The sequence below is a fragment of the Nematocida parisii genome (genome assembly GCF_000250985.1).
Source record: "Nematocida parisii ERTm1 unplaced genomic scaffold supercont1.5, whole genome shotgun sequence".
Classification (NCBI taxonomy): Eukaryota; Fungi; Microsporidia; genus Nematocida; species Nematocida parisii.
The window spans coordinates 55,577-76,852 of record NW_013524650.1 but is presented as its reverse complement, the minus strand read 5'-3'; the positions used below and the strand labels follow the sequence as shown (position 1 = coordinate 76,852).

At 34.7% G+C, this 21,276-nt stretch overlaps 16 protein-coding genes across 16 annotated transcripts; 9 read left to right on the top strand and 7 right to left on the bottom strand.

Moving 5' to 3' along the window:
* Positions 1-3: 3 nt before the first annotated feature.
* Positions 4-648, top strand: NEPG_01958 (uncharacterized protein; the record flags this gene model as incomplete). Its single annotated transcript, XM_013204332.1, has 1 exon — positions 4-648. The coding sequence occupies one exon, from the start codon at positions 4-6 to the stop codon at positions 643-645; it is 642 nt and encodes a 213-aa protein (XP_013059786.1). The 3' UTR covers positions 646-648.
* A 251-nt stretch (positions 649-899) lies between these two features.
* NEPG_01957 (uncharacterized protein) lies at positions 900-1,783 on the top strand (the record flags this gene model as incomplete). The annotated part of the gene is made up of 1 exon (XM_013204331.1): positions 900-1,783. One exon carries the CDS (start codon positions 900-902, stop codon positions 1,575-1,577), a length of 678 nt encoding a protein of 225 aa, XP_013059785.1. The 3' UTR covers positions 1,578-1,783.
* Positions 1,784-1,839: 56 nt separating this feature from the next.
* NEPG_01956 (serine/threonine protein kinase) lies at positions 1,840-3,139 on the top strand (the record flags this gene model as incomplete). Its single annotated transcript, XM_013204330.1, has 1 exon — positions 1,840-3,139. The coding sequence occupies one exon, from the start codon at positions 1,840-1,842 to the stop codon at positions 3,106-3,108; it is 1,269 nt and encodes a 422-aa protein (XP_013059784.1). The 3' UTR covers positions 3,109-3,139.
* An 826-nt stretch (positions 3,140-3,965) lies between these two features.
* Positions 3,966-5,289, top strand: NEPG_01955 (uncharacterized protein; the record flags this gene model as incomplete). The annotated part of the gene is made up of 1 exon (XM_013204329.1): positions 3,966-5,289. The coding sequence occupies one exon, from the start codon at positions 3,966-3,968 to the stop codon at positions 5,172-5,174; it is 1,209 nt and encodes a 402-aa protein (XP_013059783.1). The 3' UTR covers positions 5,175-5,289.
* A 722-nt stretch (positions 5,290-6,011) lies between these two features.
* On the top strand, positions 6,012-6,525 carry NEPG_01954 (uncharacterized protein). The gene has a single exon (XM_013204328.1). The coding sequence runs from the start codon at positions 6,174-6,176 to the stop codon at positions 6,519-6,521; it is 348 nt and encodes a 115-aa protein (XP_013059782.1). The 5' UTR covers positions 6,012-6,173; the 3' UTR covers positions 6,522-6,525.
* A 25-nt stretch (positions 6,526-6,550) lies between these two features.
* Positions 6,551-7,834, bottom strand: NEPG_01953 (saccharopine dehydrogenase; the record flags this gene model as incomplete). Its single annotated transcript, XM_013204327.1, has 1 exon — positions 6,551-7,834. One exon carries the CDS (start codon positions 7,832-7,834, stop codon positions 6,572-6,574), a length of 1,263 nt encoding a protein of 420 aa, XP_013059781.1. The 3' UTR covers positions 6,551-6,571.
* A 183-nt stretch (positions 7,835-8,017) lies between these two features.
* NEPG_01952 (uncharacterized protein) lies at positions 8,018-8,416 on the bottom strand (the record flags this gene model as incomplete). The annotated part of the gene is made up of 1 exon (XM_013204326.1): positions 8,018-8,416. One exon carries the CDS (start codon positions 8,414-8,416, stop codon positions 8,018-8,020), a length of 399 nt encoding a protein of 132 aa, XP_013059780.1.
* An 86-nt stretch (positions 8,417-8,502) lies between these two features.
* NEPG_01951 (uncharacterized protein) lies at positions 8,503-10,398 on the top strand (the record flags this gene model as incomplete). Its single annotated transcript, XM_013204325.1, has 1 exon — positions 8,503-10,398. One exon carries the CDS (start codon positions 8,503-8,505, stop codon positions 10,396-10,398), a length of 1,896 nt encoding a protein of 631 aa, XP_013059779.1.
* A 225-nt stretch (positions 10,399-10,623) lies between these two features.
* NEPG_01950 (uncharacterized protein) lies at positions 10,624-10,972 on the bottom strand (the record flags this gene model as incomplete). The annotated part of the gene is made up of 1 exon (XM_013204324.1): positions 10,624-10,972. The coding sequence occupies one exon, from the start codon at positions 10,970-10,972 to the stop codon at positions 10,628-10,630; it is 345 nt and encodes a 114-aa protein (XP_013059778.1). The 3' UTR covers positions 10,624-10,627.
* A 15-nt stretch (positions 10,973-10,987) lies between these two features.
* On the top strand, positions 10,988-11,968 carry NEPG_01949 (uncharacterized protein; the record flags this gene model as incomplete). The annotated part of the gene is made up of 1 exon (XM_013204323.1): positions 10,988-11,968. One exon carries the CDS (start codon positions 10,988-10,990, stop codon positions 11,966-11,968), a length of 981 nt encoding a protein of 326 aa, XP_013059777.1.
* NEPG_01948 (uncharacterized protein) lies at positions 11,735-12,218 on the bottom strand (the record flags this gene model as incomplete). The annotated part of the gene is made up of 1 exon (XM_013204322.1): positions 11,735-12,218. One exon carries the CDS (start codon positions 12,216-12,218, stop codon positions 12,012-12,014), a length of 207 nt encoding a protein of 68 aa, XP_013059776.1. The 3' UTR covers positions 11,735-12,011.
* Positions 12,219-12,918: 700 nt separating this feature from the next.
* NEPG_01947 (uncharacterized protein) lies at positions 12,919-16,632 on the bottom strand (the record flags this gene model as incomplete). The annotated part of the gene is made up of 1 exon (XM_013204321.1): positions 12,919-16,632. The coding sequence occupies one exon, from the start codon at positions 16,630-16,632 to the stop codon at positions 12,940-12,942; it is 3,693 nt and encodes a 1,230-aa protein (XP_013059775.1). The 3' UTR covers positions 12,919-12,939.
* A 316-nt stretch (positions 16,633-16,948) lies between these two features.
* Positions 16,949-17,919, bottom strand: NEPG_01946 (uncharacterized protein; the record flags this gene model as incomplete). The annotated part of the gene is made up of 1 exon (XM_013204320.1): positions 16,949-17,919. One exon carries the CDS (start codon positions 17,917-17,919, stop codon positions 17,119-17,121), a length of 801 nt encoding a protein of 266 aa, XP_013059774.1. The 3' UTR covers positions 16,949-17,118.
* An 854-nt stretch (positions 17,920-18,773) lies between these two features.
* NEPG_01945 (uncharacterized protein) lies at positions 18,774-19,951 on the bottom strand (the record flags this gene model as incomplete). The annotated part of the gene is made up of 1 exon (XM_013204319.1): positions 18,774-19,951. The coding sequence occupies one exon, from the start codon at positions 19,949-19,951 to the stop codon at positions 19,004-19,006; it is 948 nt and encodes a 315-aa protein (XP_013059773.1). The 3' UTR covers positions 18,774-19,003.
* A 125-nt stretch (positions 19,952-20,076) lies between these two features.
* On the top strand, positions 20,077-20,436 carry NEPG_01944 (uncharacterized protein; the record flags this gene model as incomplete). Its single annotated transcript, XM_013204318.1, has 1 exon — positions 20,077-20,436. One exon carries the CDS (start codon positions 20,077-20,079, stop codon positions 20,350-20,352), a length of 276 nt encoding a protein of 91 aa, XP_013059772.1. The 3' UTR covers positions 20,353-20,436.
* A 189-nt stretch (positions 20,437-20,625) lies between these two features.
* Positions 20,626-20,903, top strand: NEPG_01943 (30S ribosomal protein S14p/S29e; the record flags this gene model as incomplete). Its single annotated transcript, XM_013204317.1, has 1 exon — positions 20,626-20,903. The coding sequence occupies one exon, from the start codon at positions 20,626-20,628 to the stop codon at positions 20,818-20,820; it is 195 nt and encodes a 64-aa protein (XP_013059771.1). The 3' UTR covers positions 20,821-20,903.
* Between the last annotated feature and the right edge of the window lie 373 nt (positions 20,904-21,276).

Sequence of the window (21,276 nt, the reverse complement as noted above, 5' to 3'; positions counted from 1 at the left end):
CATATGGCACGGAATACTAAAGGAAATAAAAAAAATGCTGGCGGAACACCAAGAGACTGGCCGCAAATGAGATTCGGTAAAAGAGAGAACAAAGAAGACCCATCGAACTTTATAAAGCTAGGAGAGTTTTCCCATACCGTAAAGAACACAAATATGATTGTAATAAAGCTAACAGAAGACATTATTCCATACTTTAATGCAGGGATATATGGAGAGGGCGACAGGAAGATAGCAGACATTCACGAAATATTTGGAAAGTTTGACAATCATGTATACGCAAGCATTGTTATTGATGGAAAGTTAGACATATCTAATTACAAGGCAGGATCAGTTTTCCGGGCAGATAAATTTAAATGTCTTTCCTTTGACAGAGTGAAGGGGGCAAACACACACACTCCTAAAGCAGCTGCTCCAAAGAAACCCACAAACTTACCACAACAGTTCAACAGAGGAAGAAGCTCAAAGTTCAGAACAAATACACAGAATGATAGAGTTCGGCAGTATGCAGAGTCACAAATAAGACAAAACAAACGAGATGCAAGAGATCCAAGAAAGAGAGAGGAGTTTGCAAGAAAAACATTTGAGAAGAGAGGAGGTGAAGTTCAAAGAAACAAGAGAACAACATTCACATACGATGATGAATAAACTACTATTATATTTATTTTCTGTGCGAATCCACACTCATCTGAAGTTTTAATAACTAAACTGTACAGACTGTATTTATAGAAAAATTTATAGAATGTTAGAGTAGGAAATACAAAGAGCCGAAATAATCCAAATTTTCTCTCTCTAATAATTAAATAAGAATTTTAAAATATCCCAGATAAGTGGCAAACATTCTGAAAATACTGTTTAAATTATTTAAAGGATAACATAAGGACATTCCAATTAAAAATTTTATGAATAAAGAGACAGTTCTGGTATTCGCGCTAGGAATGATTTTCTATCACGGGATATGCAGTTCCACAAAAGAAAAGGGAAAGAAAGTAGCAAGCATTCTTGCATTAGTACTGTTTTTTCACAAAGCAGTTTTTAATATGCACATAAGAGAGTTTCTTCATAAAATAGGGAATAGCAAAAGTGCTTCATTAAGTGGGGTTGTTCTATTTGTGTGTATTCTTGCTGTTATGGAGTCTATTATTATGTATGCAGTCCAGGGATTCTTTCCAGGCACAATGATTTATATTATAGAGCGGATGGGCGGATGTGTAGTTCTTATTTCACTCCTGTTTATTTTTTCTTCTCTATGGATTCTTTCCAAGAACGATATCACAGAGTGTATTTTTATTGATCAGGGAGTGTATGCATATATAAGGCACCCATACTATTTAGGGCTATTTTTGCTATATATGGGCATATGTTTTATGCTTGTCAGTGTATGCAGTGTGATTATTGCTATATTTATACTGAAAGACCGGGTTATAGAGTATATTTTAGAAGAGGAGAGCCTTTTGATTGAAAAGCATAAAAGCTATATAAAATATAAAGAAAGAGTATACAGCGGAATTCCAACCAGAATATTAAGCAAGATAAAGTCCACAGACTCTTTTGTTTCAACATTTACACTAATAAAATAAGTGATACTCTGTTTTAAAAGAGCGCAGTACACATTTAGAAATAATAATAGCAAATGCAGTATAGAGTAGATACTTTTCATAAATTATCAGTTAGATATATAACAAATATATTATACAACATCAAGCTTTTTGTACACACAGAAAGAATAACCAATTTAATTTTTAATGGATGCTTTGTTTCTAGCTATAGTTTTAGTTAAAATAAAGACAATGTGCTAGAAATTCCATAGGAAATAAATTCTAAAAAATTTTAATTAAGAAAATGCGGCAAATGATCATATATAATATGCTTAAGGTTATGCTTATGTGCTCTCTTGTGATTGCAGTTTATGCCACATCGGCAATAAATCATAATCCAGAGGTGGATGCACCCCAGGAAATGTCTAAGGAAGGAGCTGCTGAGTATGAACAGGCAGTAAAACAAACCAAGTTCTATAAGAAAATGAAAGGAATAACTGATGAAATAGACAGAACAATAGAAAGGGCCAGAAAGTATTTAGCAAGTGGAGACACGAATATGTTGAGCCAGGAGAATAGTAACTACCAAGACTTTTTAGAACAGAACAATCTTACCCCAGTACAGGATGCATACTTAAGTCAAGTTTATGTATATAGTGGGGATTTATATGATCTATTAAGTATTCCAAAAATTGCAGAAAATATTGAGGATAAGGTGCACAGAAAAATTGTTATTAAAAGAGCATTAAATATTGCTGAATATGACATGAGAGAATGTGAAATATGCATGAGTGTAAACCATCCAAATGTTTTGCAAACATACTTTGTATATGAGGCTATGCCTGAGTCCTACCAAAAGGACAATCAAACAATTGTTTGGCTATTTCAAGAGTATTTAGAGAATAAAATACCAGCAATATATAATGAGGGCTCCGTGCAGGAAAAAGCACTAAAAATACAGCACAGGACAATTATTAGAGATGTTGCCCGTGGGTTATCATACTTGCATAAGAATCGAATTATTCATTTAGATGTGAAGATTCAAAACACAGTTGGAACATACTCAAAGAGTAGGGGAAGAATTATTTATAAAATAATAGACTTTGGATTCTCAAGAATACTAAACGAAGAAGAACCCTCTATCCATATAAAGAACCGGGCATTTGGGACAGACCCATTTAGATCACCGGAGGTATATCTTAAATCTATTCATGGATATTCTTCTGATGTTTGGTGCCTGGGACTGCTAGCTGCGTATGTAGGAAACATACATATTGCAAGTAACAGGTGGGCAAAGAAGAAGGGTATTTCAGTCAATATTACTGGTGAGCAGATACCAATAAATGCAGATATGGGGCATGTATACGAAAAGTTCCTTAATGGCACCATTAAAATAGCAATAGGCCCAGAATATCCTGTTATTTTGGCAGAATTTATTAAAGCATGCACTGTTAGAGACGAAAAAGAGCGCCCTACCGTGGATGAGCTGTTGGAAAATCATCCATATTTACAATCTAACAATGCTCTATATGCAGAAGAAGTCACTGGGGATGTTGAAAAATACACAATTTAACCCGAATATTTAAAATAAAAATGTGTATGGACATTGTGTTAAATTTAGCAATGCATCTGATTTTTAATGAAATATGCAAGAACTTGTATATAAAGCAAAAATTGATTGTTTAGAAAATACTCTAGTATTGTCATTTATTTATATACATAGATCATTGTGAGTCATAATAAATGATGTTTTTCATACTTGTTTATTTATTTGTGCCCAAACACAGATTAATATAAGGCATGTGGTCGATGAAAAGCATACAAAACCCTATTTTAATTAGTATTTTATGTCCATATTTGATATATTTCGCATTCTATTTAATGAAATAAGAATTAAAATAGAATTATAAATAGAGAAAGAAATAAGAAAAAACAAGAATTTAATATACAAAAGATGTAAGGAGAGAGGAGAAGAAGTAGAAATAACAATACAAAAATGCATATAAAAATATTTAAGAAGCATAGCGCGCAGTAGATAAAATGTTAAATATAACAATAAGGAGTACATGCAGTAACAACAATTATGAATTTCGGGTTATTTCTGGCTTATGTATTAGAATAAACTAGGAAAATATATTTCAGATATATTTATTAAAGGAAAAAAAATATATAGAGAATAAAGCAATTTAATTAGATACAGCTTAAAAAAATATCTAGAATTATTAATAGAAATAGAGTTAGAGAGCGCATAGCAGATGATGAAATTTATTTTTAAGCAAATATATTCTATAGTTGTTTGCATATTCATAGTGTGGTATGCAGTAACTCTCATAATATTTCTATTTACATTTTAAAGAAGCAGCAAACATTCTGACACAATGTCTTATTTGCTAGTTTGTATTATATATATTGTATATGGTGTTTATGGCAATGAAACTAATTGCACGAACTTGTAGAAGAAAAGCTTTTTTGTACATTCTGTTGCTTGGTGTTCTCAGCTCGTACTACTCATCAGACATTGAGAGTGTAGAGAATAAAATAGCCAATTTGGCTATTTACAGTGTTTTTTTAGCACCTGCATCTTGGAATAGTGTTATATTTCAGGCATATATTACTAAAAGATCACCGAAAGAGGCCATGAGCATTAGCAAACTAGTTATAGAAAACAATATAAAACAGCTTAAGAGTATGCTAAAGAAAACATCATCAAAAAAGCCATTTAAGCATTCATTAATAGATCTTTTTATTAAATACAAAGAGGTATACCTAAAAGACTTTTCAGAGCGAGACAAGCTGTTTGAAAGCAGTATAAACTCTGGGCAGGCGGGAGATATGCAAAGAAAGCAGATAGACAATTATCTGTCTCTTTTAAATAAACTAAAAAAGGGAGAAGAAAAGCTTCTTTCTAGTAGCATCAAGAAAATAATCCAAATTACTGAAGATAGGAGCACAAAGAAAGAGATTTTTGATGCGTATAATAATGTGCTTGAAAAAACACTAAACTCGATGAGTACCAACACCCCTGTAGCCAACACGCTAAAGAACACAACGCAAGAGTTTATTACTAAAACCAAGGAGCAATTGCTAGACATAAAGACAAACAAGCACAACTTTAACTTAGAAAGAGCACGATTCAATCTTGGTGGTGCTATATATACGCCAGGCCTTTTGGTGGAAATCGCAGGAAAGCTGACCACTAGCGACAAAGAGAAGTTTGTTACTGATTTGGTGCACTCTCTACTATACCCCCTAATACAGCTAAAGGAGAAAGTAAGCGGTAGCTCACCAGAATCCACAAAAGAAGAGGTTATTAAATATCTGCAGTCTGTTACAAACTCAATTGATGTATACTTTTTGAAAAAAGAAATCAGTTCATCTCAAGAGCTTAGATCTGAATCCATTTGTAAAAGAACAGAAGAAATGCTGGACAAAAAGAAGAAGTCACAGAAAATTGATAAAATACAAATTGAAAACACTAAAAGGATGGTTTCTACCTTGGAGGAAGCAAATTCTTCTCTTTTCAAAGACTTTGTTATACTAGACAGTAACATAATATCCAAATACACAGAATACATCAAAACGGGAGGAGGAGACCCTAAGCTTAAAGAAGAAATAGAACTGTTTTTTGACCTGCCATAGCCAAAAACAACTATACTTAAATAGCTCTATTAAAAACTAATATGCACTTTAACAAAAGCACTCTCGTATTTATACCCAAAGTGCATAGAAAGGTATAATAAAGAAAAATCAAGCAAGCTAGGCATATTTACTCTAGTCTATTTATATTATGCACGTTATGTAATGCCAATAGAATCTAAACTCCCTCCACAGAAATACCGAAACTCCGAAAATGCTCGAATTATAAAACATACTGCTATTTATATACATCTACACTATTCTAGCACCATAACTGCTTTGACTTATTAATATCATTTATTCCTGCTCAGATTTGTTTTTACTCTTTTTCTTCTTTTTCCCTTTTTTAATGCTGTCTTCTTCATTTACTACAGCTACTTCGCTGGACACAGGACTCTTTTCCTTTTTATTCTTACTTTTTGCCTCTTTGGTTTTTTTTGGCTTACTAGCTGGCTGTGACTCTTTTACCACCTTGGTTTCTTTTAGAAGGTCTGGACAATTGGGTCTTGCATGGCCACTTCTTCCACAAAATACACACTTCTGTGCTTTTAGAGCCTTTTCTTTTTCTTTTGGGCAGTCTGCAGCTTTGTGCTGCTTACTTTCGCATACATTGCATTTCATATTTCCCTTTTTAAGCGGGCATAGTGGCTCTGTGTGCCCGTACCTTTTACATAATTTACAGAAATATCTTGGGCAGTCGCTCTTTTTGTGGTCTGTTCTCTTGCAAACATGGCACCCTGGAGGCGGTCTATTGCACTCTCTTGCCAAATGCCCGGTCTGGTTGCATCTATAGCATGTTGTAGTGGACTGGAAGTATCTATTGCACTCAATTGGCTGGAGCTTTTTCAGATGGTCTATTTTGTAGACCTCTGATCGCCCAAAATGAATGAGAGAATATATCTCATTTTCAATTTCCTCACAAATAGAGTCATTCTCTGAAAGATTGTTTATTTCATCGCACAGCGCAGGATCTGCTATCTCCTCCAAGGCAATAATCGAGTCATGGGAAAATTTAAGCATGCAAATTTTTCAGAAAGAGTTATTCTTATGCTTGGCGTAAATATTATATCCAAGCAGTTTTCAGATGCAATTATGAAGTGGGAGCCAATTACAGAAATGATTGAAGAAGGCCTTGACCCAGAAGAGATAGAATGCATTTCAGTATCTATATCAGATACCCTTTCTGAATTTGGGCGAATAAATAAAACAGACCAAATAGTGCTCGACTTAGAGGATTTTCTGTATGATGTATTTGAAGAGTACGGAGTATGTGTGTCCGATGATCTTCTGAGTGAGTTAGTAGAAATTGTGCTAAAAACACACAACAGCAAAACTAGAACCAAAGAATAAATAGAACTAAATAAAAGAATCTTTATAGATATAGATATTACTAAAATGAATTAAAAATTATCACAGGCATCCATACAAAAAACAATTTGTTCTTTTGTTAGTCTCTGAACGATATCAGATTCTACAAACAAGGCACCTGGCGTAAGAACTCCTTTTTTATCCCGCAGAGACTCTTGGTTGCTCAAAATGGTCTCTGCAGATACTAGAAGAGCAATTGGGGTGGTTATGTAGCCAGGGTCTGGCCCAGAAACTACTGTTTTATACGTTACATTATTATTGTTTTTATCAACGCCTTGCGTGAATATCTGTGTTTTAAACCCGGAGCATAGAATTTCCTGCACGGTTGGGCCTTCTGTCCGCACAGCACCGCAGCTCAGAATATCTATGTAGTCATAAGCAATTGACCGCAATGCCCCCGGCAGAAGGTAAATAATACCAATAAGAACAGAAAGAAACACAAGATAAATCATCCCAATAAATGAACCAACCGCGATGTAGCAGTGGCACATTGGATATATCCCTCCAAGAAGACTGCTAGTCTTTCTAAGAACATAGGAATCAGATCCTGGGAAGATTGCTGCATACATATTTATCTCTGAGCAAAAGAATGGCATTTTCTTTACTTTTGGTCTTTTGCTTACCAAGTTTTCTTTTTTTTCTTCCCTACTTGCCAGTTCCTTTCTTGGTTTATTACTATTATTTCCTCGCTTTTTAAGGTTGTCTAGACTTGTTATAATTGTTTTGAATGTTCCTAGGTTGATTCTGCTATTTACCAAATGCATATAGGATTCCATGCTATTTGCTCGGCCATCTCTCTTCTTTATCTCTTGCATAGTATGTACAACTCCTATGTCCAGAGGAAGAGAGTCAAACCCGCACGCATGCGCAATAATCACGCCCTCACTCTGTGCTTTCTCTCCAAACATCTTCATACTCTCTTCTATAAACCCAGGCTCTCCGGTGCAGTCAACATAGTGGGAGTGTGCTCTAATCGCAGCCTCCACTATACCTAGTCCGGTTATTGCAAATGGCCCTATACAGTTTATAATTACTCGGTACTCCTCAAATATTTTTGCTAACTTTCCTATGTTATCCACACCAGTTATGTGCGTAGATACCCGAGAAAGCGCATCCGAGTTTGCCTTTTTCACAGAGATGTCATGAAATGTTCTTTCTAGCTTTTCTTTGCTCCTACAAGTCACACCAACAGATAATCCGGATCTATGCTCTAATATGTACTCAAGTAGCTTCTGTGCTGTAAATCCATTCACACCACAAATTAGCACATCCTTTCTTTCCTTCTCTTCTGTCATAGATCTTTTCAAATAAATAATTAATTAATATCTTTAATTAATTCGAATTTCCTGTTGGTGTGCCATTTCTTCTTTTATATTCCTATTTTCTATTTAGATTATTAAACTTGTTTCTCTCCTGCTCTCTGGTGGTAAATGGAGTGTTTCCCATAGATCCACAAAAAGTCATTAGAATGTAATTGATTATAAGAAAGGAGAAATAAATACTTCTTCTTTTTCTTCTTTTTCCAGTTCCCATCCGTCAGAAACCAATAATCTCACTTCCTCGTCTGAAATAGGAGCGTGCGAAAATTGACAGTTCTTTCTTCTACAGTTTTTCTTTATGTGGAATAACTTGCACGGGAACTTTGACAGATCATGTGAAAAAGTGCAATTGCTGCCTCGTATACATGCATTTTTTACAAAATATTTGCACAAGTGTTTCTTCTCTGGCTTGTATGGCATGCTTTTCATCATTATATTCTCGTCGCTGCTGTCTTTTGCGCCGCTTGTTTTTACTCTTTTGTTTCTTGCTATTTCTCTAGGTTCTCTGAAGCGAGGTACTGATAATCTTGGAAGCCGTGGCAGTTCTATAATCGCCATTTAAATTTAATTTTTATTCGCTTGTATAAATAATATATTGACAAATTAGCTTTCTTGAAAATAAAGGGCTCACAAATAATTTTTATATGGAAAAATCTAGTAGAGCAGGAGGAGAAGGCGATATGGCTATTTCTATAAGAAGAATTTCACTAAAATTATTAGGAGCCAGGGTATTTATTGCTTTAGTAATTCTTGGTGTGGCTCAGTCTTTGGATATAAAAAAGACATTGGAAGACAGCAAAGAGACTGTAAGCAGACTCTTATGCATAGAAAACAAAACTGACGCAGAAAGAATTGTTTGTGCAGAGAGTAACAAGATAGATGTGTCAGAGTTAGGAGGAAATGCTACTCTTTCTGAGGCTGAAGAAAGCGGAGAAGAAAAGAAGGCAGAAACAGAGAAGAAACTGGCCATATGCAAGAGCAGTTTAGAAAAAGCAGATGAACTACTGAGAAGGCAGGAGTACTTAAGTGCTTTGAACTACTTTAATATTGCACAGGGGGAGTATATTCTGTCTGGAGTAAGCGATGAGTCTTCTTCTATTCTTAAAGAAATACAGGATGGGAAGTACAAAACACTTCTCAAACTGGGAAGATTTGAAGAGATAATTGATGAACTAAGGAGCAGTGTAGATGAGGATGATGTTAAATTGGTGCAGAAAGTATCTGGATATATTGCGCTGAATATTAACTCACCTGAGGATGAGCTGAATCATGCGCTATTAGAATGTCCACATTCTTCTACTTTGCTAGTTCTTAGGATAGAGCAGAGAATACGCCACAAGATCTACAATCTAGCTCTTTTAGATGCAGAGGCACTTTCTGAGATAGACGGGCAAAAAGAGAGAGGAGAACTGCTGATGATGCAGTGCTACTTTTTGATGGGGAAATCTGGGAAAGGCCTGTCTATACTAGAAACCATGTCGCACCTTACTACTCTTTATGAAAAGGCTAGCTTCATTATGCAGAAGTACAGTAATCTAAACAAAAACAACTACCGATCTACACAGCACAATTACATGGTATGGAAGAACTTTGTAGATAGAGATTTAGTATTGGCAAAGCTGATTGACTCGCGGTTTGTTCCCACAATCTTTACGTACACCAAGATACAGGGACTGGAAGTTCTTGTTCGAATGGGAGTGGAGTTAAAGCATCCAACAGAGCAAATACTTGCACACTCTAAACAAATTCTTGTAGAGGGCAGTAAAGGCGCGATCAAGACCCAGGATGACTGGAAGAGGCATATAATTCTGATGATTAATCTGGGCAGTTTCTCCGATGCTTTTGATATTATTAAGATAAATATGACAGAAGGCACTCCTGCGTACGATGAGGTAAAGGAGCTATACAATCAGAAGATAAAAATAGCAAGAGAAAAGAAGGCAAAGATAGACGAGATTAAAAGAAAAAAGAAGGAAGAGGCTGACCAGAAAGCAATAGACGATGCAATCAAGAAAGAAAAGTCTCGTTCAGAGAGGAGAATCCGAGTGGTTAAATCTAAAAGAGGAAGAATTGTTGATGCAAATGGATTCTACAAATTCCTTGGTCTAAAGCCTGGATCTTCAGCAAAGGAGGTAATGAGTGCGTACAGAAAAATAAGCAAAAAGGCAAACATCTCCTTAAGAAAGAATAGAGGTAACCCGGAAGAGAGTAAAAAGGCCAATGATTTAATTGTAAGAGCAAACAAAGCAAAAGATGTACTTTCAAACAAAATAAAGAAGGAAGAATATGACACAGGCTATTACATGACAGATAAAGAGAGAGATACATGGGGGTACAATGACGATGCAATGGATCAGTACGAAGAAAATAACGGTTCATACGGAGGTGGAAACCATGGCGCCGATTTATTCGAAATATTAATGAATGGCGGCGGCTTTGGCGGAGGCTTCGGTGGAGGCTTTGGCGGCGGATTCGGCGGTGAAAGCTTTGGCGGCGGCTTTGGAAGAGGCGGCACCCGCAGAGTAGTTTACTATATGTAATCAAGTTGCCAATAGATTTGGTTCACTAATAAATAGTTTTATGTGATTCTTTAAATATGTGGAAATTCACTTTTTGTTTCTGTATACTGTTCTACTTGATTTTTGCATGATCTGTAAAATCCCTGTTGCTTTTATTATAAGCGCTGCCTCTGCCTTTACAATATTATGTGTAAACTCAAATAAATCTTGAAATAGTAATTGCACTTTAAATTTACTTATACTTTATTCTCTAATTGCTCTTTCCTACTGTATAATACGTATTGTCGCCGTATGAGAACTCTTCTGCCTTGTCTGGTGTGGGCATCAGATCTATAGAACATATTGATATACCTTTACACATCATACTTGTTGGTGGCTGTAAAGTAAGATCTTTTAAGTCTGGCAGCTCATTCTCTGAGTTAAAGAAAGAAACCATCCTCCCATTCTCTAAAACTAAATTCAGCAGCTGGTCATATCCTAATAGGCAGCCAGTCACCTCTATGCCACCAAAAAAGCATATTCTTATATCTTTCCCCAGATATTTCTCTAGGTCAAAGACTTGGTCTCTTTTACTTGTCTTCTCGTCTTCTTGCATATTTTTTTAGTTGGCATGTCTCTTATTTCTAGAAATGTCCTGCTTAAACTATCCTACAACGGGCAACAATACCACGGATTTGCATACCAGCCAGGGCTACCAACAGTAGAGCACCATCTATTTCTGAGCCTTATCAAGAATAAGTTTGTAGAAATAAATAATGGGCTACCTATTCAGCCAAGCACATTTGTATGGCCAAAGGAAATACTTGCCTCAATTGCACTAATGAAGTATTATAAATGTGGTAGAACAGATGCAGGCGTGTCTGCTGCAGCTCAGTTTATATCAATACACCTTCCATCCAATACTGAGAAGGACTACCCATACGATATAATGATCAACCAGCATCTTCCAAATGATATAAGAGTGCTTGGATGGATGTTTGTGGACAAAGAATTCAGCGCAAGGTTTACGTGTATTTCTAGAGAGTATGAATACTATTTCTCTAAAAGGCCAGCAAGCATCCTAAACATAGAAACAATGAAAGATGCATCTAAAAAGCTACTTGGTACACACTGGTTTGGAAGACTTTGTAAACAGGAGAAGGAGTCGTCAAAACAAAAAAGGCTTGAAAAAAAGCAGAAACTATCCCCTGATGAAGTAACGGCAGAAGAGTCTGTTCGTACCGTAGATTTAATTAGTTTTGAAAAAGTTTGCACCGATGAAATAACAGGGGTGGAAGTGTACCTCATGAGAATTAGGGCCAGGTCATTTTTGCATAATCAAGTCAGAAAGATTTTCTCTTTATTATTTATGGTAGGCTCAGGGTCTGCTATAGAAATAGAGAATATCTTAAATAAAAATGAAGTACAAAAACATGACATAAAACTAGCCGAGCCTGCTCCTCTAGTTCTTTCTAGATGTGTGTTTTCTAATACAGATTTAAGCCATTTAAAGTCTTCTCAGGCAAAGAACCACCCGCATATAAAAATATGTGAAGATGTTCTTGTTAGGTCCAAGGTAAATGAAAGAATTACAAAGGAATTCTTTTTATAGCCTGATATAACCTGCAATTAAATTTATTCCTGTTTGGTCTATGCTATGGCAGTTTTTTGTCCTTTATAGAGTGCTTGCTTTTCTTTAATAAATCTTGTTTAATTTGCTTTTCTAGAAATCTTGTGGCCTTCTTTGCTGTTTTCAGGAGAGGGCTGTCCGTGCGGCGAAATAATGCCTTTCTACTCTTCCATATAGCGTGCTGTTCTTTAAGTGATGGAGATTTCTTTTTTGCTTCAATACTTATACCCATTTAATATTTTTCTATTTTTATAATGCGTTCTATTTAAAATAATAGTTTAATGCATTTAATATTCTATCTTTACACATATGAAGTAATGCAATAATAATTCTAATTATGGATCTCAGATTGGATTTAATTGTATTTGTTTTTTTGCTATTTATGATTATGTACTGGTTAATACAATGTAGAACAATCTATATTAATGGAGGATTCTACGCTATAAATATGTATTTTGTTTGAACTTCAAATTGTTATGTATTATTGTCTTTTTATTCCATGTAGTATATAAATATTCTTAATTTTAAAATAAATATGTATATAATTTACTTATAGGGCAATGGCATATGAAGAGGTTTATTCTAAAATTACAAACAATTTATTATAAAAATAATCTAATGTAGTTAAGAGTATACACTGATAAATAACAGCAAATACATAAATTGAAAGTTTAGTGGCACTTTATATACATTTCGTATTTTAAGTTCTATTTTTATTAGAAGCACCCATTTCTCTGTTGGTAATGCATGTTTACACATGTAAATTAGTAAAAATCTGGATTGAATAAAATTTAAATATAACATACACTATGTATTAGGTAACAGAAAAGAAATAATTGGCGACAATAGATGTGGCAAAGCTGAAAGTATTCTTGAATAACTCAAATAATACTTAACTAACATGAAATATAACAATTTTTATTAAAAGATACTTGCTATTTATTAATTTTAGATTATTGTTTTATAGTAGTAATATACGCTAAAATATCTGAAGTACTAGGCTCTTCTATTATAGGTCTGTCTGGATCGTAAAGAACATCATCTTCTGTGTTTTGTGAAATAAAATCAGCCTCTTTTGTGATTTGCACGGTGTCATAAAACCTTTGAAGATGCTTATTATATCCGGATATTTCATCTGTAAGTGTGATAAGCAGCTGTTTAATGTTGTTTAGTGCAGGAGTGTCACTATCTATGCACTTTTTCCTAAAACTATGAGATATGCAAATAATGCTTTGAATATGAGAAAGTTGGTGTACTGTTTTTAGAATTAGCTCACTTAATACATATTGTACGTATTCCTCTTCATACCTTCCCCCTACAGTGTTTCTAAGCTTTGAACTTCTCTTTTTCTTCTTTGAATTCCCTGCATTGCTGGATAAAAATGTATTTGTAATGAAGGAGCGGGTGTAAACAGTTTCACAGTCATCGTCTGCATACATTCCATTAATTATTTCTTCTCTTTCTCTATCCTTTCTCTCACGCACAGACATTAGTCTCTCTTTGTTTTGAGTGTACTGTTCTAGTGTATTCTGTATACTTTCAGAGTACGCTCTTACTTTCTGTAATATATTCTCTAGAACATCTGCTGTTTGGACATAAGAATCATCTGAAATGTATTCATTGACTCTTTTATACTCTTCAATTCCTACAAGGTATTTAAGTCCTTTAGGAACTGATCCCAATTCTAAATTTAGCTCTGCCGCTGAAAGAATGTTTTTCTGTGACAGAAGAATATCTTCCATTCTCTGCATGTTACTTGGAGTCTGATTGCTTTTGTCTGAGAAGAACTCTCTCCACAGGCCTAGCTTCATTCTTAAGCTACACACTTTGTCTTTTGCTGCATTTCCAGCGCGTAAATAACAATTTAGTGCTTCTTTGTGATCGCCCTCTCTCTCTAAAGAATCGCCAGATATAAGAAGAAGTGACTGGATTGTGTTAATAAATACTTCAGAACACATTTCTTCTTCTGTGCACTCTCCTCTGCATAGTTCATTAATGTCTAAAAGATATAGATAAAAATCACGTATGCACTCCTTTTCAATGCTTAGCTTAAGATCGGTAATAGAAAATACACACTCCTTATTTGCATTCTCTTTTCTTAAAATATATTGTTTTACCATATAGAGAGTCTGCTTCTTCTTATCCTTTGCCACTTTTGCTATTTTAAGCCTTCTTTCAATCTCTTCGCTAATACAGAATGGGTTTATCCTGCCTGACTGGCCAACTAGTAGAATATCATTAGTTTCATCGTGTGGTGTATCGGTGGCGTGCATTATAATGTAGCATAGAGTGTATGCATACACATTCAAAGCAGATTGAAGCAAAACACTCGGCGAAATAACTCCAATGCACTTCTTTATAATTCGCTCTGGAATTGCATACTGGTCTATGCTAAAGAACGATTTGGGCGAGATGGTTTCTTTGTAGGTAAACTTCTCTGCCAGAATGACAATAAGTTCTGGCCTGCAGAAGAATAAATATATCTCCACTGCAATATTACACCATGAGTAAATAGTATTGATTGTCTTAGTATCATTTACATAATTTGGCTGGCCAGTCTCATTACTATGTGCATTTAAACAAAGAATACAATCTATCTGCGTAATGGAATATTTTTCTATTTGGTCTAATATAGGCCTGGCTCTCTCTCTATCCTCATTGAATAGCAATTTAACTATCTCAAAAAGAGTCTGTGTTTCTATGCGGTTTGAAAGAATACTTGCAGAAATAGCATTCAAGTACTTGGATATTGACAAACCATGTTTCTTGGCAAGACCAACTGCGTTGGGTAGTTCTTCAGATAAAACCAGCTTATCTATCTTATTCTCTAGCATAAAGCCTAGATAGAATGTTTCTAACATTCCATATACATCTACCATTATAATAGATATTTCAGAAGCAAAAACTATTCTGCTGTCTTTTCCTGTTCGAGCTATTCTTGTTTGCACTAGTTCTAGCGCATTGCTTCTAGATAGCCCCAGAGATATTTTGTATATTTCTGTCCAGGCCTGGGCCTTTACAGATATGAGTATGTATTGCTGGTCTGTGATAACAGGTAGGATTGATGAAACATTTTCTATAATCTGCGATATAGAGCTATCGCATTGAATATGAAGAGATTGGCGCTCGCTATTAAGAGTAAGCACCGCTTTATAGCCACATAAGTCAATTTCATGCCCATCCACAATACTTGGTATTTCTGTAGTGTATTCAGATTTCTTAGCTGAGCATTGTATGCTTAGTTCTTTAACTCTTTCTTCCATTGGGATTTTCTTTTCTGTTCTATCTGCCAGTGTAGCTTGATTTTCTATTTCGGTTGCTGTATTTGCTTCTCCTTCTCCAGCCACTCTGCTGTATATTTTTCCATTTACTTGATAGGTTATTTTTCCATTGTATAGTGCGTGTAAGTTGTTTGGCACTCCTTCAAGCTTTATCTCCCTACTATACATAGGCGGAGGAATTGGACACTTATATAAATTGTACATAATCAGCCTAGCACCATCAATGTCTATCACGTCACGGCCGGTTCTATTAACACACGTGCTCTGTTTTATTGTTACAATATGCTCTGTTAGGACTAGCTTTATTTGGTGGCTAGGCATGATTATCATGTCTTTTATTGCACCGGGCAGCACAGAAGTATTCCTGTCTGTTGTGCATACACTAGCTATATTCTGGTTGGCCTTTAGGTAGAGACAGTTGTTTTTAATATAGTATACTTTTAAGTATAACTCACAGCCTTCTCTGTTGACAATGTACATATAATCATCTTTTGTTCTTATACACACAATGTCATTGCCTTCTATGTTCTCCTCTTTTCGATCGCACTCTCTAAGATGGAATAGCTCCTTGTATTTAAGCCCATTCCTTTCTAAAATATGTATTGAGTTGTTATCTGTCACTGCATATATGAGTGAAAATCTGTTGTGCCAGGTGGCTAGCTTATATGATGATCTTTTCTCAAACACAACACTATTCTTTTCCAAAATGTCCTGCACCTCTATGTTCTGATCATTAGAAACAGAAACTCTTTTCATACTGTCTACATACGCACTTTCATTGAGCAGGTATTTCTTTGTCTGCATAAGCCGGCTGTTCATAATTCTATTACAAACAGTAATTGTGTCTGCAATTGGCTCTAGATTATACGCGTATATACTTAATATCGAGGCAGCCATCACCAATATATACTTTCCGTCAGATGACCATTCTGCATGCACGGTTTCCTTCAACGGGCTTTCCTGTACAAGTTTTTTTAGCTCATCGCTGTACTCTTCCGTTCTGACCATGTTAAAGTGCCTGTCAAGTAGAACTATTTCATTTTCTGTAAGTATAATGACACTCCCGCTGGTTTGGTTAAAAAATGTATTTAGAATATGCACGTCCATATCCCCAACGCACTCCCATTTATATCCGTTCTTTTTTTCTGCCCAAAATATATGCCCAGATTTTGCAGCTACTTTAAAGACCGCTCCTTTCTCTTCAGTATAAAATGCAACTGGAGTAATCCCTTCTTCAATTCTTCCTGTCATCTCTACAGATGTTTCTTCATTATATACAATTCCATTGCTTAAAACAAAACCATTTGAAATCAGTGGGTCTTTATATCTGTCTGTTTTTGCATGGTGCAGTACAATATTCTCCATAAAATTTTTCTCTCCAGTAACAGTCTTATAACAGCATGCTAAGAATCTCTTAATTATCAAGCAATAAAATATAAAATTTAATGCACCGCCAAATTACTCTTTCATAGGGATACTGCCCAATTTCTGTAGTATTTTATAATTTCGGGTTATTTCTTGTTATATACTTAAATAAATCCATTAACTAACAAGAAATTTAAATATCAGAAATGCAATTGGCCACAGATGCTTTAGTATACAACCCAAATCAACTCTAAAATTATAAAATAGGATAAATAAAGTGTATGCTGCGAAATTTACTGATAAATTATTTAAAATGGTTTTTAGTTATTTTCATTTTTAGTACACTGTAACTCGGTAATATTCCAAAATAAAATTTGTAATTTTAAGCTATTTCGGGATATTCATAGTATTATACTGTTTTAACATGAATATAGTATGTCTATTGTCTTTATATTTAGTGTTATTATATAACTGAAGATTTCGGAATTATCCTCTTCTTCTACCTGTGTACTTTGATGTTCTAGGAACAGCCAGGCCCTTGCTCTCTCTTTTATTTTTCTTTCTGATGATCCAATCTCGGTAGGAAAGGTCTTTGTTTGCCACTGGCTTTTTAAATGTGGAGGTTTTCTTTTTTTCTTTTATGTGCACAGAACTTCCTTTTGCTCCTGCCATCTCAAGAATAAGATAGGTTTTTCTTTTCTTTTTACTGTCTTGGTTCTCAACAAGTGTTCCTCCTGCAAATCCGTACTTTGAAGCACACTTAATAATAGACTCCATCTGCTTCTCTGACTCTGGGTAGTACTGCAGAACAGCCATCCCTTTTGTTTTTAATACATCATAAAGTGTATAGAAAAATGCATTTAAGAGTTTTTTAGAGTCTTTCTGCACAGCAAGCCACTGAAGAACACTTACGCTAATGGCATAGTCAAATGATGCACTTTTAAAGGGAAGCCCCTCTCCAATATCAACAGCTGCAAAGTCGCAATAGTCAGACGCTGGCTGTTCTGCGTACATAATCCCTTCTACCCTTTGCTTGGCTAGTACCAACATATCGGTACTTATATCAATACCAACAGTGTAATTGCTATTATCAAGAATATTCTCCGTGCTTATACCACTTCCACAGCCTATATCCAGAATAAGAGAATCTGTTGGATTTCCTAATATCTCTAAACACTTCTGGGTTAGTTTGCTTTGTATATTATTCAAACTGGTACTGCTGTTGTACTTTTCTGCTACATCATCAGTATAGTATATTTTATTTCCATAGCTCTCTGGTCTTACCATATGAATTAAAATAATAAAAAATTTACAGCCCCAACGGCTAAATATAAAGAATGCGTTAAGTACTTTATTTCCTTTCATACAGCAGTGTGCTGTATATGTAAACAAGAATGAGTTTTTGTTTGTGTTATATTTCTGTTAAATATCTAATTATTGTGTTAAGTATCCTTATAAATAAATCTTTAAAAGCTAGAAAAAGTTCGAAAGTAATAAATTATTTCATCATTGGTAAATTTACTAATTTATAAGTGTAAGCAAGTAAAACACTAAAAACTCGTCTAAATTATTATTCTAACGTTTTTATATAACAAACCGGCACTACATATATTATATAAACAGCAAAATTTAAGGATAGTTTGTGAGTTCTTATGAATATATTCCAAATATATTCTAGTAAATATCTTAGTTTAAATTGTTTTAGGTTTGCTTTTTATTGAATATATAGCTTTATTTCGTGTAATTGTACTTATTATTACAAATAAAACTAATTTTTAGTTATTTCTAGTTGTTTGTAAATAGAAAATCTTATTGTTTCTTCTGTAATATGTTTATTGTGGGAACTTAAAGCAATAAAATAAGAATAAAGGTATTTAATAATCAAAGCACAGTAAAAAAATATAATCTATGCTTTATAGCTGTAAAATACTCTGAAGTACATAACAGTAGATTATAGAACAAGTAATGGGGACAAATAGGTATTTCAAGGCGGTTATGTATAAATATTTGATTGGAGTAAGAGAAATAGTACTTATTCCTTTTATTATTATGAGTTTTTGGGATATTTATGGAGAGAATATGAGCTACTATGCAAAAATACAGATAAATATGCAGCATAGATGCATAAGCTTTGTGTTGTTAGTAGTTACACATTTATTTTACAATAGTCCAATAAATAGAAGGCAGAGAATATTTCCCGAAATTAAAAATATGAATATAAAAGGCCTTTTATCGTGTGCTGTAACTTAATGTGTTTAGTTTCCATTCATGCCCGGCAGGGAACATATGTACAACTGCCATCCCTGCTTAAAAACATCTGAAGAAGTGATAATACTCGAAAAGTCTTCAGAAATACAAAATAAATGGATACTCACATGGGAATATAGCTGCAAGGCACACAGTGTTCGGAATGGGATCTGTAAAAATCACGATATCCTCCATTCATTACGTATACATTAGGGAACCGTAAGTATGGATACGTGCTTGTAAGTCTGTCCTCGTTTCTTAAAGAAATGGCCAGCCTTGGTGCTCGGACAGAAGAGTACTCACAATACAGGATAATGATTAAAGAGGAGTTTTGCTTGCTTTCCACCATGTCATTAAAGAAGTTTGCCATCTCCTTTTGTGTTGTTATGTTAAGTGCTGTTTTTATGTGTCCTCCCAAATATTCGTACTCAAATCGGCAGTCAATAATGACCACTCCAGGAGTATGAATCATTGTGGCTACAGTTTCTGTAGAAACCCTAAGAATGCTGTCTGATGGCCCTGTCCCCATTGCAGGCAGAGCATACGTATATGCATTTATTTCAGAATTCGCGTGTGGAGAAGAGTTTGCGCCAGTGTGGGTCTCAGACTTATTAATTAGTGTGCGTCTGCTCCAGTGCTGGTTGTTCTGGTCTGTTTTGCTTCGCTGCAACCGAACCAGTTTCTTTGCTGCTCTCGATGTGTTTGTGTCCACCTCCTGAAAAATCAAAGATCTTCTTTTTTTATCAGAAAATGAGGATTTACATGGTGACTGTGTGGGTGCGTGTGAAGGCCTCTCCTTTGTCCTTCTTTTTTTCTGCGAGGTTCCAAACTTGAGAGAGCCCTTCTTAGTCTCTGCAGGCAGAATGCAAACTTCAGTATTAAATATTTCTTCAAAGGATGCAGGCACTTCCTCAGAGGTGTTTTTCAATTCACACGCAAAAATACCTTCATAATCCCCAGAAGAACTCAAGTCTTTTGGCGACAGGCACCTACCTTGCACAAATGTCTTTCCAATTTCTTCTATTTCTCTGTCATCTAATATAATATCTAACTCAGATTCTAAAGTACTCATGAAGGGCAGTACAAAATAAAAATATATATAGGCAAACAAGAAAGAATATTCAATCAGGCCCACTTTAAAACATATACAAAACAATCTTGCTATTTTTGAATATATTACGGTTTGTTTACTCCTGAATGTTTGAAAGGTTTACAATTAGGACAAAGCCATACGAAACAAGTCAGTTCCAAAGCGACAAACACTTCTCTGTAATGAAAATGTTTTCCCTAGACCCAATAGGGGCACTTGCAGCAGATGAATTTACTGCATGGATAATCCTCACTCTCCTTCTCTGCTTTATATTCTATTTATACTCCATTCTTAAGAAAGCCGCAAAGAAGAGGATATTCGGCCCAAAGAGAACCGGAATTGCAAAAGAGGATGTGCCTATTAATATAGAGGACACGGAATAAATAGAGGGTTCCAGTTATATTACTAGAATTTACACAATAAACCATAGAAAATCAGCCTAACCTGCTTAATAGCCCAAAACATTTCATATTATAATATTTATTATCACAACAGCAGGCGCACCCCAAAATAGATTAATCCACTATAAATATGGCATAAGTGACTATTTCTAGCTATTTGGGGACCCTGTCCTTTTATAGAGTAATTAGCCTTTTCTGTGCTTTTATAGCCAGCATGGAATTATTTTCATTTTCGTTTTATTTTTTAGTCCCTGCATGTCCAACCAAGTTATAGATGATATACAGACACTGAGAGTATTAGAGAAAAGTGAAATTCCAATGGGAAAGGGAAGCAGACAGTGCAGATCCTGCATGGGAAGAAGAGGACTGATTAGACAGTACGAATTAATGATGTGCAGAAGATGCTTTAGAGAATACGCAACTGACATTGGTTTTGAGAAGCTAAACTAAATAAGAATAAATCCAAAATAAATTTATCCGTTAATCATGCACTGTAAGACAGAACTTATAATAGCTGGAAATGTCTTTTAATAAATGGAATAATCTGAAATTATTATTATTATAATTATGAATGTTTTGGAATATTTCTTACTATACGATGAGTCTATTTATAAAAAAATAAATATTTTATTTCGGGGTATATAATAAATTCAAATTCTATTTCTGGGTGTTTGAAGGGCCTTTCTATATTATAATAACAATAAGATTCATATAATTTATTAGACTAAATATGCAATTTGAGTTAATAAAAATAGTATTAAGATATAAATATGTGCAATGCAGTACAGAGACTGTGTTAGAATAAGAAAGAAACAATATTAAGTTTTGTTTTTAGGTTATTCAATATATTAGGATATTACAGTGGGCAATTTAAGGAGTGCATAGTGGGTTATTTATAATCTTATG

Bases quoted from the DNA above. Each gene is read 5' to 3' on its own strand.
- NEPG_01954 (XM_013204328.1), top strand. From the start codon at position 6,174: ATGGGAAAATTTAAGCATGCAAATTTTTCAGAAAGAGTTATTCTTATG.